Source organism: Psammomys obesus, unplaced genomic scaffold (genome assembly GCF_907164565.1).
Source record: "Psammomys obesus unplaced genomic scaffold, mPsaObe1.curated_primary_1811, whole genome shotgun sequence".
Taxonomy (NCBI): Eukaryota; Metazoa; Chordata; class Mammalia; order Rodentia; family Muridae; genus Psammomys; species Psammomys obesus.
In genome coordinates, this window is record NW_026585504.1 from 5,164,149 (window position 1) to 5,179,373 (window position 15,225).

Here is a 15,225-nt window from a genome sequence, read left to right on the forward strand (position 1 = left end):
CCCTCCCCGCCAGCTGCTCGCCCCGTGCCCGGGCTCGGGCCCCGACGGCCGCGCCGTGAGATGACTTTCCGCGACATCCTGAGCGTCACTTTCGAAGGACCCCGCTCGAGCGGTGGCGCTGGGGGCTCCGGCGCGGGCGGCGGGGCCGGCACGGCCAGCTCCGAGGGTCCGGCGGTGGGCGGCGTGCCGGGGGCCCCGGGCGGCGGCGCTGTGGTGGGGACGGGCGGCGGCGAGGACAACCGGAGCTCCGCGGGCGAAGCGGGGGCCCCGGGCGGCGGCGAGGTGAACGGCTCGGCGGCCGTCGGAGGGCTGGTGGTGAGCGCGCAGGGCGTGGGGGTGGGCGTCTTCCTCGCCGCCTTCATCCTCACCGCCGTGGCGGGCAACCTGCTCGTCATCCTCTCGGTGGCCTGCAACCGGCACCTGCAGACCGTCACCAACTACTTCATCGTGAACCTGGCGGTGGCTGACCTGCTGCTGAGCGCGGCGGTGCTGCCCTTCTCGGCCACCATGGAGGTCCTGGGCTTCTGGGCCTTCGGCCGGACCTTCTGCGACGTGTGGGCCGCGGTGGACGTGCTGTGCTGCACCGCCTCCATCCTGAGCCTCTGCACCATCTCGGTGGACCGCTACGTGGGCGTGCGCCACTCGCTCAAGTACCCAGCCATCATGACCGAGCGCAAGGCCGCTGCCATCCTGGCTGTGCTGTGGGCGGTGGCCCTGGTGGTGTCCGTGGGGCCGCTGCTGGGCTGGAAGGAGCCGGTGCCCCCGGACGAGCGCTTCTGCGGCATCACCGAGGAGGTGGGCTACGCGGTCTTCTCTTCCCTGTGCTCCTTCTACCTGCCCATGGCGGTCATCGTGGTCATGTACTGTCGCGTGTACGTGGTGGCGCGCAGCACCACGCGCAGCCTCGAGGCGGGCATCAAGCGGGAGCCCGGCAAGGCCTCCGAGGTGGTTCTGAGGATCCACTGTCGCGGCGCGGCCACCGGCGCCAGAGGAGCCCCGGGGTCGCAGAGTAGCAAGGGACACACCTTGCGCAGCTCACTTTCTGTGCGGCTGCTCAAGTTCTCCCGCGAGAAAAAAGCTGCCAAGACGCTGGCCATCGTCGTCGGGGTCTTCGTGCTGTGCTGGTTCCCCTTCTTCTTCGTCCTGCCGCTGGGTGAGTGAGCCCATCGCTTCATACCCTTCCTTCAGCTAGTCTCTTCCTGGAAGGCTCAGACGACCACAGCCTGACTGTGGAAGTTTATCGACTTCCTAGTCGCTTCCTAGTTGCAGAGAAAGTGCAAGGGGACCTTGATACTTCTGGGTTTCCTTTTACAGGCTTCTCGCTCTTTTTCTTACCCTCGGTAGCCGTTACAAAGGCTCGGCCTTGCTGTGGTTCCTTGGAAATGCGGGCAAACATGTCCCAGTAGTGTGTGGTCCCTGGGAATAGGTACACAGGGGGTGAGCCCACGCGCTTTCATTCATTCGCCGGCAGCAGACCTAGGCCAGCCACCTGGGATCTCAGCAGGCAGCTCAAGTCCTGCCTTCTCCTATAGGTGCCTCAACTGGCCTCACTGGTCTCTGTGAGGGCCCTGTGGGCTTTCCCTTCGGAAATCGCCTCTTGAAGGGGCTGGAGGAGGGTGCTTTCGTGAGGGTGAGGAGGAAGAAAAGGATGAGAAGTCTGTCAAGTGCACAGTCACTGTTGTTTAGAGTCATTTAGAGTAAACTAGTTCCTTTACAAAGGCCCTGCAGTTGGGGAGGGGGAGTACAACTGTCCTCAGGGAACCCCTCCCACCTCTTGAGCCTCTCCGGAGGCCCCGAGCAGGGTCCCCGCCCCCACCTCACCAGCACGGAGAGGAGAAAAGGGCAGCATGCCTAAGGCTCTCTGCTCTGGGACACTTTGCTCACAACTGCAACCCCACCTGGCTGCTTGTGCTTGTGAGGCTCACTCAGGGAAGAAAGGATGGCCTCCCTCCCATCCCCTGCAAGTCTTCCCCACACAGCAGCCACAGCGACCTTTCTGTGTCATAACTCAGCGTGATCCTCCAAGCCCCCGGGTGTTTCTATACTTTGTACTTGAGAACAAAATCCAACTGTCTTCCGTAGGCTACAAAGGGTGGCCTTCAAGTTTATAATTGTCCACACCCAAACAGGTCACTGATACTGCAGGAGGCCCCAACAGATGCTGCCCCATCTGAAAGGGGCTATTCCCAAGAAGGGCTGCCTCTCTCTGCCCTGACATGCCCCTCAGTGAGTTAGTACTTTGCCAAGCCTGCCCTCAGTCTGAACTGACCCCCAGATCTCTTTCCTAACACCCAACCTGTGGGCCTCTGCTTAAGTGTCCCCTCTGCCTTGGTGTTTCACACCCTCCCTGACTGTACCTTTCAACTGTATCATCACTGAACCCATAGTACCCAGAACGGTGCCTGGCCTGTGAGGAGCAATAGTCTTCATTAAGGGCGCAGGCTCTGGTGTCAGGCAGCTTGAGTTCAAATCCCACCTCTGCTTCTCACTAGCTGTGTAGCCTTGGGCCTCTGTTTCTTTAAGTGAGGGTGGTGATGACGGTGATAAAGCTGGCCCCGAGAGCCGGGGGAGTGCTGTGTGTGCGGGAATGGGACTGGGGCATGTGACTGTCATACACTGACCCCCAGCTCTGCGGAAGGAGTAAACCCCCACTTGAAAATCATCCAGCCAGAGTCTGCTTTGGGGTTGGGGAATGTGAAAGCAACAAAGCTGGAGGAGGGGACAAATAGCCAGGAGAAAGATGTCATGTAGATCTTTGCAATTGTGCATACCCTCCCTCTTCTTCTCCCGCTCCCTCCCCCTTTCCCTCCCCCTCCATCTCTCTCCAAGGACCTTCCACCACATCCCTGCTCTGGCCTTGCCATATAGACCCTGTTCAAAGGCACCTCAGTCTCCTATCTGTGTGTGTCTTAGCTCACCTCAGTCCCCAAGGGAATGCTGAGCCTGGATAAGAAACGCCACCTCCCTTTTTACATTTTTCTTTACTTTTAAAAGATGCTACAGGATAACGCATAAATGAAGAAAATGAACATTCTAAGCATCATTGGGCCTGTGATCACCTACACTGAGCATATGCTGACCTGGACCTTACATCCCTCCTCTGGCTGCTTTCACAGACTATCACAGCCAAACTCAATGCCCCATTTCCTCTTCCACCACCCAGAGACGATGCTGGCATTTATTACATGAGTGTATTTGTTGATACTCTTACCACAAACATCTGCATTCCTATCAAAGCACAGAATTGCTCTGTGCATTTTCAGGTTTTATGCTGATGGCACCCACTGTGCATATCATTCTTCAGTCTGCATTTTTCATCCAACATCGTGTCCTTGAGATTCGTGTAGTGTGGGGCCATTATTAGTGCAGTTGAGAGTACTGCACAGAGTGTTGATCCAGTCTCCTACTGAATGTTAGGTTTTTCTCATTTTTCATGGTTAAAGTCAACTTAGCAAAAGACCGCTACTGTTTTCTGAGGTCCAGATCACATGTTCCCATCTTCCAGGAAATCATCTCTAAATCTCCATGACCCTTGCCCCTTGTTGGCATGCAATGCTCTTTCTCTGTCCCTGTATCTCTGCTGCTGCTCTCACATGGTATGGGAGCCTTAGAGATGTCTATATCTGGCTCCAAGAAGGGATTGCATGGATGTATGAATATGCAAAGCTATTAAGTTCTGTGTTTCAGGGTGTGCATGCCAGCTCAAACTCCTAGCAGAGCCTAATCCTGAGGAGTTGGCAATAATGAGCAAACAGGACAGATGCCAAGCAAAGAAACAGAATATTCCACTCTGCCCTGTGTAGTTTGGAGGGCAAAGAGGAGGGCAGAGGCTGCTGTGGGAGCAAGGGAGTGGCCTGGAGGCTTGAGGCTGGAAGGGGGCCAGGAGGCATGGACACCCCCAAGGCTTGTGAGGGAGAAGTGCCCTTGAACAAACATTCTTAGCTATGACACTTTGTGGGGAATCTGGCCTTCAAGGGGCCAACATGCCTTAGCATGGGAGTGCTAGGATAAAAGCTATAGGGGATCAGGGCAGAGGTTTTGGATGAGGATGCTGCAGGAACATGGGGTGTAGTCTCCCAGGAAGGCAGCAGGAGGATGGCAGCCAGGGAGCACCAGTTCAGAAAGAACCATGCAGAAGTCAGGAAAGGCAGCTGCAAGAGGGAAGGGTACAGCCTCACAGGTGGAAGCCTTCAGGTCCGCACGAGTGTGCCAGCTGTGACAAGTCCCAGATGCACTGGGAAAGAGCGAGCATGGCTATAGAAATAAACACAACCATAGGGCCACTACCTGGGAGCCTCTGAGCATCCCACCGTGCCCTCACTCACACCTCTCAGGTTTGTTTTTTGCTGTAATGACGACTGAGCCCAAGCCACGTCCTCCACCACTGAATTACACCCTCTAGGCCCTATCACTGATGTCTGAAAGCCACCACCCAGAACAGCTTCAGAGGCTCTGACCGGAATCCATACAATCCACCCAACCCCCCTGACTCCACGCCAGCCATCTGGGAGCCATAACTGGGTCTGTTTCACAGTGCTGGCCTGTCTCTGAGGTACAGAGAACATCTCTGACCCTCACACTTAGTTCATTGCCCCAGTGCACTAGGCTGCCAGCATCCAATGTGTATCACAGTGTGAGGGCTGAAGAGACCTACCACGTAGTCACAGGAGAGCGGCCGTGTCGGTGGGTACCCAGGCTTGACAGACCTGGAATGGGTAGTTGTGTGAAGAAACAGGTCCAGAGATGAAGCCCAACCAGGAGAATGGTGACATTAACCGTTTATTCATAGACTAGGCTACTATACAGCAAGGAAAAAAAAAATAAGTGAATTTTATGGACATTCTATTGGACAGAGTAAGGCAGATCAGGAAGACAAAGAGTGTGTTTCATATGATTCTACGTGTATATTCAAAAGAGGCAAAATCCAGCCAATGATTTAAAAATCAGAATAGTTGTTGCCATTGTGTGTGAGAGAGAGTGGGGACAAGGGGAAGCAAGTGCTAGAACTTTCTGCGACACTGAAAACGTTCTGTATCTTGCTCGGGGACAGATGCAAATGGTGTCATCTTGTTATATGCTCAAGGCATATACACATTAGTGTATGCAAGTCCAAAAACTTGGTCTCTGACTGTATGGCGCCTTAAGCAGAGTAGGTGCTGGGCAAACTTGGACAGCTTGGGGGAGTGATGGGACCCATCCATGTCTTGGCGCAGCCTGCACCCCAAGGGTCTGGGCGGCACAGAACAGCCCTGTGTTTTATCTTTAGCGGGGTATTGTGGCAGTTCTTTATCTTACACTAAAATCGTAAGTGTGCCCACACTAGTATTAACTAGGGATAGGGTGACCCAGCTGGTCTCCAGTGCTTATCATCTTACCAGACTGACGCGCTAACAGCTCCTTTTGGGAAACTGAGGGCCCACAAAGGACATCCATTCTCTGGCATCCGGGAAGTTTTCTAGTGCTGTGATAATTCCATGGCTTTTAGGCATCTGTGCTGTTGTGTGATGCCTCACAGGTTTTGTGCTTGACCACAAACTGTCTTCAGAAACCTTTGAGACGCCTTCAGGAGTGTGTCCTTGCTCTCCAGTCTACTGAGGCTCAGCTTGTGCTTTTCCAGCCCAGGCCTGGCGTTCACTGTTGCTCTTTTATTGGGAGATGACAATTAACAGACCACAACGCGAGCTCTCAGCTGCTGACTGACACTGTCATCTTATTGGCCATCAGCTCTGGCTCAGATTCAGGTTCAGGACAAAGCTAAGAAATTCAATACTTATAGGGAACCCCAAAACATTTGTACCTAAATGTTAGGGTCACAAGCTGTCTCCCAACTTTCATCCTTATTCTAGTCATCACTGTGGTTCCGTTATACTGAGGGTCCTCACCCTACAGACTAGCTTGTCTTTCCTTCTCTTCTGTCCTTCTAGGGCCGTGTTTGAGCCCCTGCAGCCACTTTGATCCTCCCTGTTCATCCTCCGTAGATCTCTGTGTCTGAGTCCACCTGCTCTGTCTTCCACCCGTGGCTTCCGTCGTGTTGAACTCAGCCTCAGTCTGGTTCTTACCTCCCTGTCTCTAATTTTGCCCCCCCCCCCCCGTTCCTGAGAGGCAGCTGTGACTTGGCACTTCCTTTGCTCTGAGCACATTTAACTCCCTCCTGTTTCTTATTCCTATGAGTCTCAGATCCAGAATTGGGCCCGCCTTTCTCCCGTATGGTACATCGGTATGTTAATAAGTGCTTTGAGATGAGATGATTTGTAACACCTGCCCATCCCTGTGGTGTAAATATTCTCGTCATAGTCAATTTTCACGTTACTGAAAAACACAGCCACCCAGTTTATAAAGTTCCTGTGAATGGAACAGTCAGCTCTCATGCCAAAGAAGCCAGCTGGGCATGCCAAAGAAGTATCAAGTTACATAGCCTTCTGCCCAGGGCCAGCGTCATGGTGTCCTCAGGAGCCCTGCAGGTTCCCTTAGCTCTAGTTCTGAGTTCCTTTCCAATGGATCTGGGACTAGTCACTGCCACCATTTCTGTCTTCAGTCTCCCTTCGTACGCACAGTACATAGACCTACCTAGAGCTGTCTTAAATGTCCCCACCCCCACCCCCAGCCCAGTGGCCTCCTTTGCCCTACCCTACCTCACCCTACCACCTCATTGCCATATTTCCTCCCTGATAGCTACATGTGAGATATCCCTTGTCACTTCCTTCTTAAAGAATATTCTAATATTGGTCCTCCTCCTCCTCCAGCCAGCAATGCCTCAGGGTAACTCTTGCAATACTAGCTTCTCTCCCCCCAGGGCACATATATCTGTCTTTGGCACTGTCACCAGTGGCCACCCAATCAACAGTCACACTCCAGGGTACTTCCGAGTCCTTTTATCCTCTCTTGTACATCAGCCTTCCTCTTGGAGCATCCCTTGGGTCTCACCCTGCAATGCACACTTCTCTGGCAGGACCCTCAGCCTTCTTCAGAGGCCCTTCTTCCCCTCCTATCCTCATTTAATTTCAAGTCCACATTCCAGACCCTCAGACCATATTAATTTCCCGCCTTGTTGTAACAAATGATCATTGATTCAGTGGCTTAAAACAATGGGTCGTCTCTGGGGTTGAAGGTCAAAGTCCTCCAGTGACGGTCCTGGGAGGGCTGCCTCCCTAGAGTATCTAAGGGAAAGATGTCCACTGACCTTCTGCAGCCTCTGAGACATCTCTGGCCCCTCCTCTGTGCAGAAGTTCTGTGGTGTCCACCATCACATCACCCTCTGACCCTCGCCCTCTGCTGGGACCGTGGTGACTACCTTGTGCCAATCTGGCTTACCTGCAGCAGCCATGGAAGGTCTGGACATCCCAGGTGCCCTCTTGCCATCTTCTGTACCCCAACACCTTGATGTGCTACCTTCCCTTCTGGAGCTCACCATTCCGCTTCCATGAGCCTGCTACTTACCATCTTCCCACGTGGCAAGTGGCATCTCTGCACCCTCTGGTGCCCACAGCCTGGGCATTGGCCTGCCTTCCTCTCCCATACCCCAGCCAGCCACTCTGCCTGTTGTGAACATCTCTCTCTTTTCAGCCTGTCTCATTTTCCCATTCAATGCCCTGCCTGAGCAAATCAGCCAGTGAATAGCACATGTCCTCCGTTCTGGCTGTCACCTTCTTAGCAGGAGCTGACCTTCCTAACAGTGCCACGAGATCAATGCTGTCAGCATCTCTGTTGTACATGTAAGAAAATTGACACAGACAGGCTTATTAGTGTAACCAAAGTTTCCAGCTCACATGGCGTAAGGTCTGCCATTGGAACCCAGGCACTTTGTCCCAGTGTCCTTGTTATTGCTTGCCTAGATGAGAGACTGGGCTGGGCCAAGGTAAGATGTCATTCTGTAGCCATATTTTTGTCACTGAACATCACGCAGCCCCTCGGCCCCTGCACAAATTGACCAGGCTCTGCTGCAGTTGTCCTTCCGCACTGGCTGCTGGTTCTAAGGAAGAGTTGAGCATGGATATAGGACGTGGCTTCTTCCTGAGTGGCCTGGACTCTGACAGGCCAAAGCTGAAACGCCGTGGTCCCTGAGGTAAGCCCTGGGTGGGTGGAAGATGTACCTTCCCCACCTTGCCAGTGGTGAACCGGAACAGATGTTGGAGCTGTGATTGCTCAGTGTCCAGGTTGCTCAGTGCTGGGACTCCCACCATGGCGATCACCTCCAGGGGGAACATTCTGTCCTAGGCAGAAGTTTCTATCCTGCACAGACCCAGAGACGCTCCTGCTTGGAGTAAGACTAGCCTGGCTGAGCACAGGAGCCACTGGACAGACCTGCAGCCCCTGCCACTCAACTTGTGCGAGGCCACAGATTAGAGCAGGGGAGATCAGTAAGGAAGTAACACAGCGGGAGAGGAAGGCAAGAGAGTGGGGAAGTAAAGAGACAGGAAGAGTTACTGAACTCTGAGGGTTGCCCTACCATGCCATAATGGAGACCAAAGTCAAGGTTCTCTGCCAGCTCCAGGGAGCCCAGCGGCCCTGAGAAAGGCAATCCCAGGGGCCCAGAAGAACAGCTGACCCATTCCTGTTCCATCTCAAACGAGAAGACTCTCAGTGACCCTTCACCATGGGAAGCTGGCAGTGCCCTCAATATGCCCTTCATGTCCTCTTAATCTATAAGAGGTCCAGTTCTTACCTACGCCACCTCTTCCTGACAGCCTTCCATGATTAGTTCTAATTCTAAGTGGCCTTGTTTCTTTTCACTCTCCCTCACTTCCTGCTCCTCTAAAGCCATCTGAACTTTCTGGATTTTTTTTTTCCTCCAAACTGTGAGGTATTCTTGCTGCCTTAGGACCTTTGCTCATGCTCTTGCCTTTACCCAGAATTTACTTTCCCAAGATGAATGTCTAGCCTCCCTCCTTATAGGGTCCTCAGTTTGAGTACGCTATCAGAGAGGTTTGTCTGACTGTAGGGACAGAGGCCCAAAGTCTCTTGAGGAGGCGGGCCTGTAAAAGCCACCAAATGGCCATCTCAAGAGCTAGGAGAGTTGGGTCATCTGAGATTCCAAGTCCTTCTCTCCTGACCCTGCTGGTGGGAGGGGGCAGGAGCATCAGAAGATGGCAGGTTTTTTCCTTCCTCGTATCTCTCAGCCAGAGGAAAATCATACTGTCATCAGAGGTCACTAGTGGAGGAAGGGGGGGGGACACAGTCTGATATTTCATGGCCAGCTATGACTTATGCTCGAGGCTGGCTGTGAATTCTGACAACTTGCCAAGGAGGTGCTCCTTTCTGGGGATGCCAGCAGAGGCTGTTAATCCCAGAGCCCTCCCCTCACCCTCACAGCTGCCCCTCCCCCCCAGGCTTGACCTGTTTGCTCTTTTATCTCTCAGTCTTACCCAAAATCCCAGCAGCTCCTCCTCAGGCAGCCTTTCTGCTCCTTGGGGGATAGAACTGGCCTCAGATAAACCAGGCTGCAAGGAGCTCCTGCCTTCGTTTCCCCAGTGTGTGCCAGGCTGGGCCAGCCATCGCATTCACCTGCTGACCAGGCAGGTGCTTTTCCGACCAGCAATGTTCAAGCTGCAGGACACAGAGCTAGACCTCTTAACACCACGTGGGTGCTAGTCGCCTTTGCAGTCTCCGTGATAAATCCTGAGACAGCTAACTGAAAAGGACCAGTGCCGACCAAGCCAGCTGAACAGAAACTGAGCGGCGGTGGGGGAGGGGGAGCTAGAGCAAGGCCCAAGTAGGAGGACCCCGCTTGTGGCTAAATGTAAACGGGGTGGAATTTCCACCGCATGGGGAGCTATCACTGCCAAGTGTGTAGGAAGAGCATCGGGGACAGCCATGCATAACAGTAAAAAAGCAGGAGAAGGGAGCCCCTCACAAGCACAGCCAGAGGGCAGAGTGGCCACAAAGCTCATGCAAAGACACACATCAGACAGAGAATGCCAGAGCGGGGCTGCACACTAGGGGCCTCGAGAAAGGCAGAGGCTACAGCAGGGCAGCACGCAGGCACCTCCCTGCCAAAAACAACTTCTAAAGTGAATTTTCCCAGCTGGACTTTGTGCCCGCAAGAAATCAGAGGCTAATGTTCAGGATGGGAGAGTGAGCCCACTGGAGCCGAGGAGGAGGGAACCCATTGAGACTTTCATAGTCTTAGTCTGTGCTGTGTGACTATAACAAAACAAGCGAGGTTAATTACCTTATAGAGAGAGCAGAGGTTTATTCGCCTCACAGTTCTGGTAGCTGGGAAGCCCGAACAATATCAGATCTGGAAAGGGCTCGTGGAAGCATCGCAGCATGAAAGAGGAAGCAGGAAAGGGAATGACTGTTTATGGAAGGAACAGGTATGTGGGTGGCCTGGCTTTCTATCCCCCTGTTGTGGGAACTGTTCCAGTTTCAAGAGACCCGGCCCACTCCCACCAGACAGCATTAGTCCATCCGTGAGAGCGGAGCCCCCACAACCTACCTACCTTCCACTAGGCACCCCTGGTTCCACATTGTCCCTAACCCTAACCCTAACCCATCCCTGTAGTCCATCCACGAAGCAGGCAGAAAGCAGCTGGCGACTGATGAGAATGAACGGCAGATGCCCACATCCCTCCCACTGGTGGGAGAGCCCAAAAGCCCCTTTGGGGTTAAACCTCGGTTTCCCACGTTAGCGCCCTCCTGCCTCAGTACCTCTCTAAGGTGTTTCCCTCCCTGGCTAAAGGCTTGCCCACCAACTCGGTCCCAGAGCGTGCTTCTAAGCAGACCCCAAGGGAAGCAGCAGCAACTGTTGGGGTTGGAAGGCTGCCTGTGAACACCAGCCCCTTCGTGTGTGAGGACTTCCCCGCTCCGGACGACTCCGCACAGTCAGCTGTGCATAAATTAAAGCATCCATGTTTGCAGTAAGCCTGGGGCAGTGCTAAAACATGTGGTGTTGTCCACAGATCGGAATAAACCCCAGGCTGGCGACAACCGCTGGGAAGCATAGTCCACTGATGTGTCACCCACCGCTAAATAGCAAAGACTGTAGTCTGAGCCAGAATGTTATTTCTAGTGCTTGGCCTCACTCCGCCGCAGTTGAGGGATGTTATTCTTGGGGGCTCTCTCCCTGCAGGGCAGGGTCCTTCTGAAGGCATTTTCCAGGGACTGCCTAACCCCCCTCCCAGGAGGAATTAGCCTTACTGAGCCCTGGTACCCACAAACCCACTATATTTCAGCTACTGTTTCCGACCACTCTCTAGATATGGACAGTAGGTCCCTTCCCAGGGAGGCACCCTCTCTGAAGAGCCTCAGGACAGGGGAGGAGTAAGTGGATGCCAGGAGTGGGTGAGCAGGTGGATTGATAGGTAGGTGATTCGCTTGCTGTTTTGGCAATTGAATCCGGGGCTCTCGATTGCAGTATGAGTTCTCTAGCACTGACCTTTACCCCCAGCCAAACATGTTTAGATTAAAATCCTGCTAAGCGCTGAGCCCTGAAATTTGTGAGTCTGCCTGGAACCCCATCCAGACAAGCATTATTGCCTGCAGTTCACGGAAAAGGAAAGTGAGATTCAGTGGCCGAGGAGCTTGCCAAGGGCGGCATGAGCGGGATTTTAGAAGGCTGGGCTGTGCAGGATGCTGCCCTCTCCTCCCACCGTCTCTTAGCGCTAGGAACCGTTTCCCCACGTGGGTAGCAGGCGACATGCAAGGCAGTTAACGTGTGGAGCGTGATGTCTCCCCGCCCCCCCCCCCCGGGAGGAGGTACACTGACCTTATTTCAGGAAATCAAGGGCAGAGCGAAAATGCCAGGATTTGTCAAGGAAGGCCACTCCTGGCCTGCTCTGCCTTATGGGTGTGTCTAGAATGAAGCTCCTGGACCCCCAACTTCTGCTGAGGGTAAGGTAGGCGAGAAAGTGGCCTCTGGACTGTTCCTCTGCACTCCGCCCGCTCTCCCTGAGAGCGGCTTCCTTAGGGTACGTGCTGGGAATACTAAGGGAGAGGTTTGTGGGAAACAGGGTCTCAGTGCCACCTGTCTGGTGTCTGTCCCCGTCCCCTCCCCACCCAAAGCCATGCCAGGAGCTTTTCCTCACCACTTTCCCTGGGACTGCCCTACAGGCCTATGTTTTTTGACAGCCATGAGTATTGTATTCTGGACTGTATCTCTCACCTGCTTAAAAACGCCCGGGGCTTCTAACTACCCACAGAAGGAGAGCTGTGCCTTCATTCGAGGCCTCCACTAGGGAGCCTAGATGAGGTATGATGAGTTTGTCCTCCAGGACAGCCACTGGCGCCGTGCCTGCCCCGTCTGCCCTGAGGCTGCCCGCAGCCCGGGGTTCAGTGGTGATCACACGGTCCCCCAGAGCCAGCGCCAGGCTTCACGACTCCTGACTCCTCCACAGCCCGCGGCCCTGGGCAAGCTTGGTCCCGCCCTCGTCCTGGGCTTCTCTCCCTTTCTGCGCTTTGGCAGTGGGGTGCCCTGCAGAGACGCTGTGCCCTAAGACACCGTGCAAAAGATTGCAGACGAGCTCATTTTGTTGAGGAAAGTCGTCCAGATACTTTTACGTGAGACTTGTTGCAGAGCTGCGCTTCCACAGAACAAGACTAGCTGGTGTCTCCTAGGGAGCCGGGCCTCCTCAAGAGAGGGAGCACAAAGAGAGCTCGGCACAGTCCGCACAGTCCGCGGTAGCTGAGCCGCTCGGTGGCAAAGACTGTGGAGCCCTGTGTGGTCTGGTCTCTTTCCGGTCCGCATTTGTCGCCTACGCCCAAAAAGCTTCCCATCAGGTCGGACCCGGAAAACAGGAACGTGATTCTATTTTTCCCCATCTATGTTCACAGAGAGACACTCTGCACCCCCAGAGCCCCTACCCCAGGACTCGGTGTCAACCCTCCCCCGACCCCCATCAGTTAACCAGCCGGGTCTCTGTTCCCTGCAGGCTCTCTGTTCCCGCAGCTGAAGCCGTCCGAGGGCGTCTTCAAGGTCATCTTCTGGTTGGGCTACTTCAACAGCTGCGTGAACCCGCTCATCTACCCGTGCTCCAGTCGCGAGTTCAAGCGCGCCTTCCTCCGCCTCCTGCGCTGCCAGTGCCGCCGCCGCCGCCGCCGCCTCTGGCGCGTCTACGGCCACCACTGGCGAGCCTCGACGGGCGAGCCGCGCCCCGGCTGCGCCCCCAGCCCTCGCGCCGCGCCCCCCGGGGCTCCCCTAGCCCTCACTGCACCCCCGGGCCCGGGCGCGGCAGACTCGAGCGACGCGCAGGCCCCCGTCGCCGGCCGTCGGAAGCCAGCCTCCGCGCTCCGGGAGTGGAGTCTGCTCGGGCCTCTGCAGAGACCTACGACCCAGCTGCGCGCCAAGGTGTCCAGCCTGTCCCACAAGATCCGCTCCGGGGGCGCGCGGCGCGCCGAGGCTGCGAGCGCCCTGCGCGCCGAGGTGGAGGCGGTGTCCCTGAGCGTTCCCCAGAACGGGGCCGAGGCCGTCATCTGCCAGGCGTGTGAGCCGGCGGACTACAGCAGCCTCCGCGAGACTGACCTTTAGGGACCGAGACCCAGGCTGGGGGACGTGCGGGGCCAGGGGTGGGCGTTCTGTGGGACGCTGCCTTCGCTCGGATCCAGGACTCTGACCACGGTGGCTGCTCCATCTCACCCCGCAAAGCGACGGGAGCTGGACCGGGGGTCAGAGCACTTCGAAGGAGGTGGATTATGGCGCCCCCTGCTGGACATCGGTGTCCAGCGCTCTTCCTGGAAGGGAGAGGCCGCGGGATTTGCTCTTCTCTTCCAGTCTGAGAAACTGCGTAGTCAGTTGGTCCTGAAATCTAGGCAAAAGACTTTTAGGTTCGGCCACAACCCTTGGGGGAGGAACAGGTTACAAATTCTTGCTTTGCAGCTTCCAGTGAAAAGATCAGGTGACAGTTTGGACTCCTTGCTGCCATCTGGAGGAAGTCAGGAAGTCCTACCGTAGCCCCCACCACACAGCAAGCATTGGTGGCGGTATTGAAAGCCCGCCATACAAATCTGTTATTTTCCCGCTCTGAGCCCGCTGCGCCCTTCCCCACACTCCTAGCCTGTACGTGCCCTTCACCTGCCGCAGCCCTCACCATTCCCCCCATGGGCCTTACTGTTTACACTCTGTACATAGTCCATTGTGCCTGTCTGTGCCGTCACTTCTCCCTGGGGTTCCAGCTGCCGACAGGGAAGAGCCTTATTTATCATTTTGAAACCTATTTATTGGTAAGAGTACTTATATTTTGTTCAGACTGTGCAAACTGTCCATCTTTGGCCTGGAATTCATAGAGAGCCTCCTTCTTCTGAAATCCTTAGACCATCACAAGGAAAGTCTAGGTCCATCTTGCTGATTTGTGGAGGGAGGGGTGTCTAGGTCAGAAACATTTGACGAGGTGGCTCTGTCCTTCCTCCACATGGTCACTACTGTCCTTCAGATCTCTTAGCGAGACTAACGGACTTTGGAACTCGGTCGGTTTTTAAAGTCACATAAGCACAAGCTTTCTCCTTGTAAACCCCCACCCCCATGAACCTGTGATGCTCTGAGGGCCTCAGGGAACACAATGGCTTTCAGCACAAGTGGCAAAACATTACATGACAGGCTATACACACCCAAGTGTGTAAATGTTGAGGAAACCCACACCTAGGAGTCATGTTCCTTAGCTCTGAGTAGAGGCTTACGTCCCATGGATCACAAGCAATTTAGTCTCTAAAAAGAAAATACCAGCCACCCTTATCCAGCCTGGATGAGAGCGATAACTGTGAGCAGTGGACAGCTATCTAAGCAATGTCCAGACACCCGAAGAGCCAGCTTCTGGTGCCAACATGGAGCGTGTTGTGAGCCAAGCGTTTCCATCCTCTACTGAGGAGGGAGTCTGCCCGAGGCAGTACCACAGTGCCAAGCCCTCTCGGTTGTTTCACAAGGCTAAAAGGAAATGGGAGCAGGGATTAGAAAAAAGGGGTTGATGAAGAGAGCTGGGATCTGGATTTTCAGTACTGACCTCCCCTAAGCCCCCGGGTACAAAGGAGCAGTTACACCAGGTGCCAGGAATATATATATATATAGTTTGCTTCAAAAGCTTAGGTCTGTGGAAGTGGATAGCATGGACAGCTCACTCGGTATTTGTGCCACGCATGGCCATCATCTCATGACCCTGTCCCCTGGGCACACTGCCACTTCCCACACCAGGAACTAAGTGTGAATGAGGTTCAGATGGCCGCAGAGCATGGAAAGAGTCCATCATCAGCAAAGGCCTCCGGGGGCCTTGTTTTTGTAGCTAAGAAATCACTGCTGCTGAC

The 15,225-nt window shown here is 54.7% G+C and overlaps 1 protein-coding gene across 1 annotated transcript; it reads left to right on the top strand.

Moving 5' to 3' along the window:
• Positions 1–60: 60 nt before the first annotated feature.
• Positions 61–14,175, top strand: Adra1d (adrenoceptor alpha 1D). The gene is made up of 2 exons (XM_055603419.1): positions 61–1,153; positions 12,867–14,175. Exons 1-2 carry the CDS (start codon positions 61–63, stop codon positions 13,460–13,462), a joined length of 1,689 nt encoding a protein of 562 aa, XP_055459394.1. The 3' UTR covers positions 13,463–14,175.
• Positions 14,176–15,225: the final 1,050 nt, after the last annotated feature.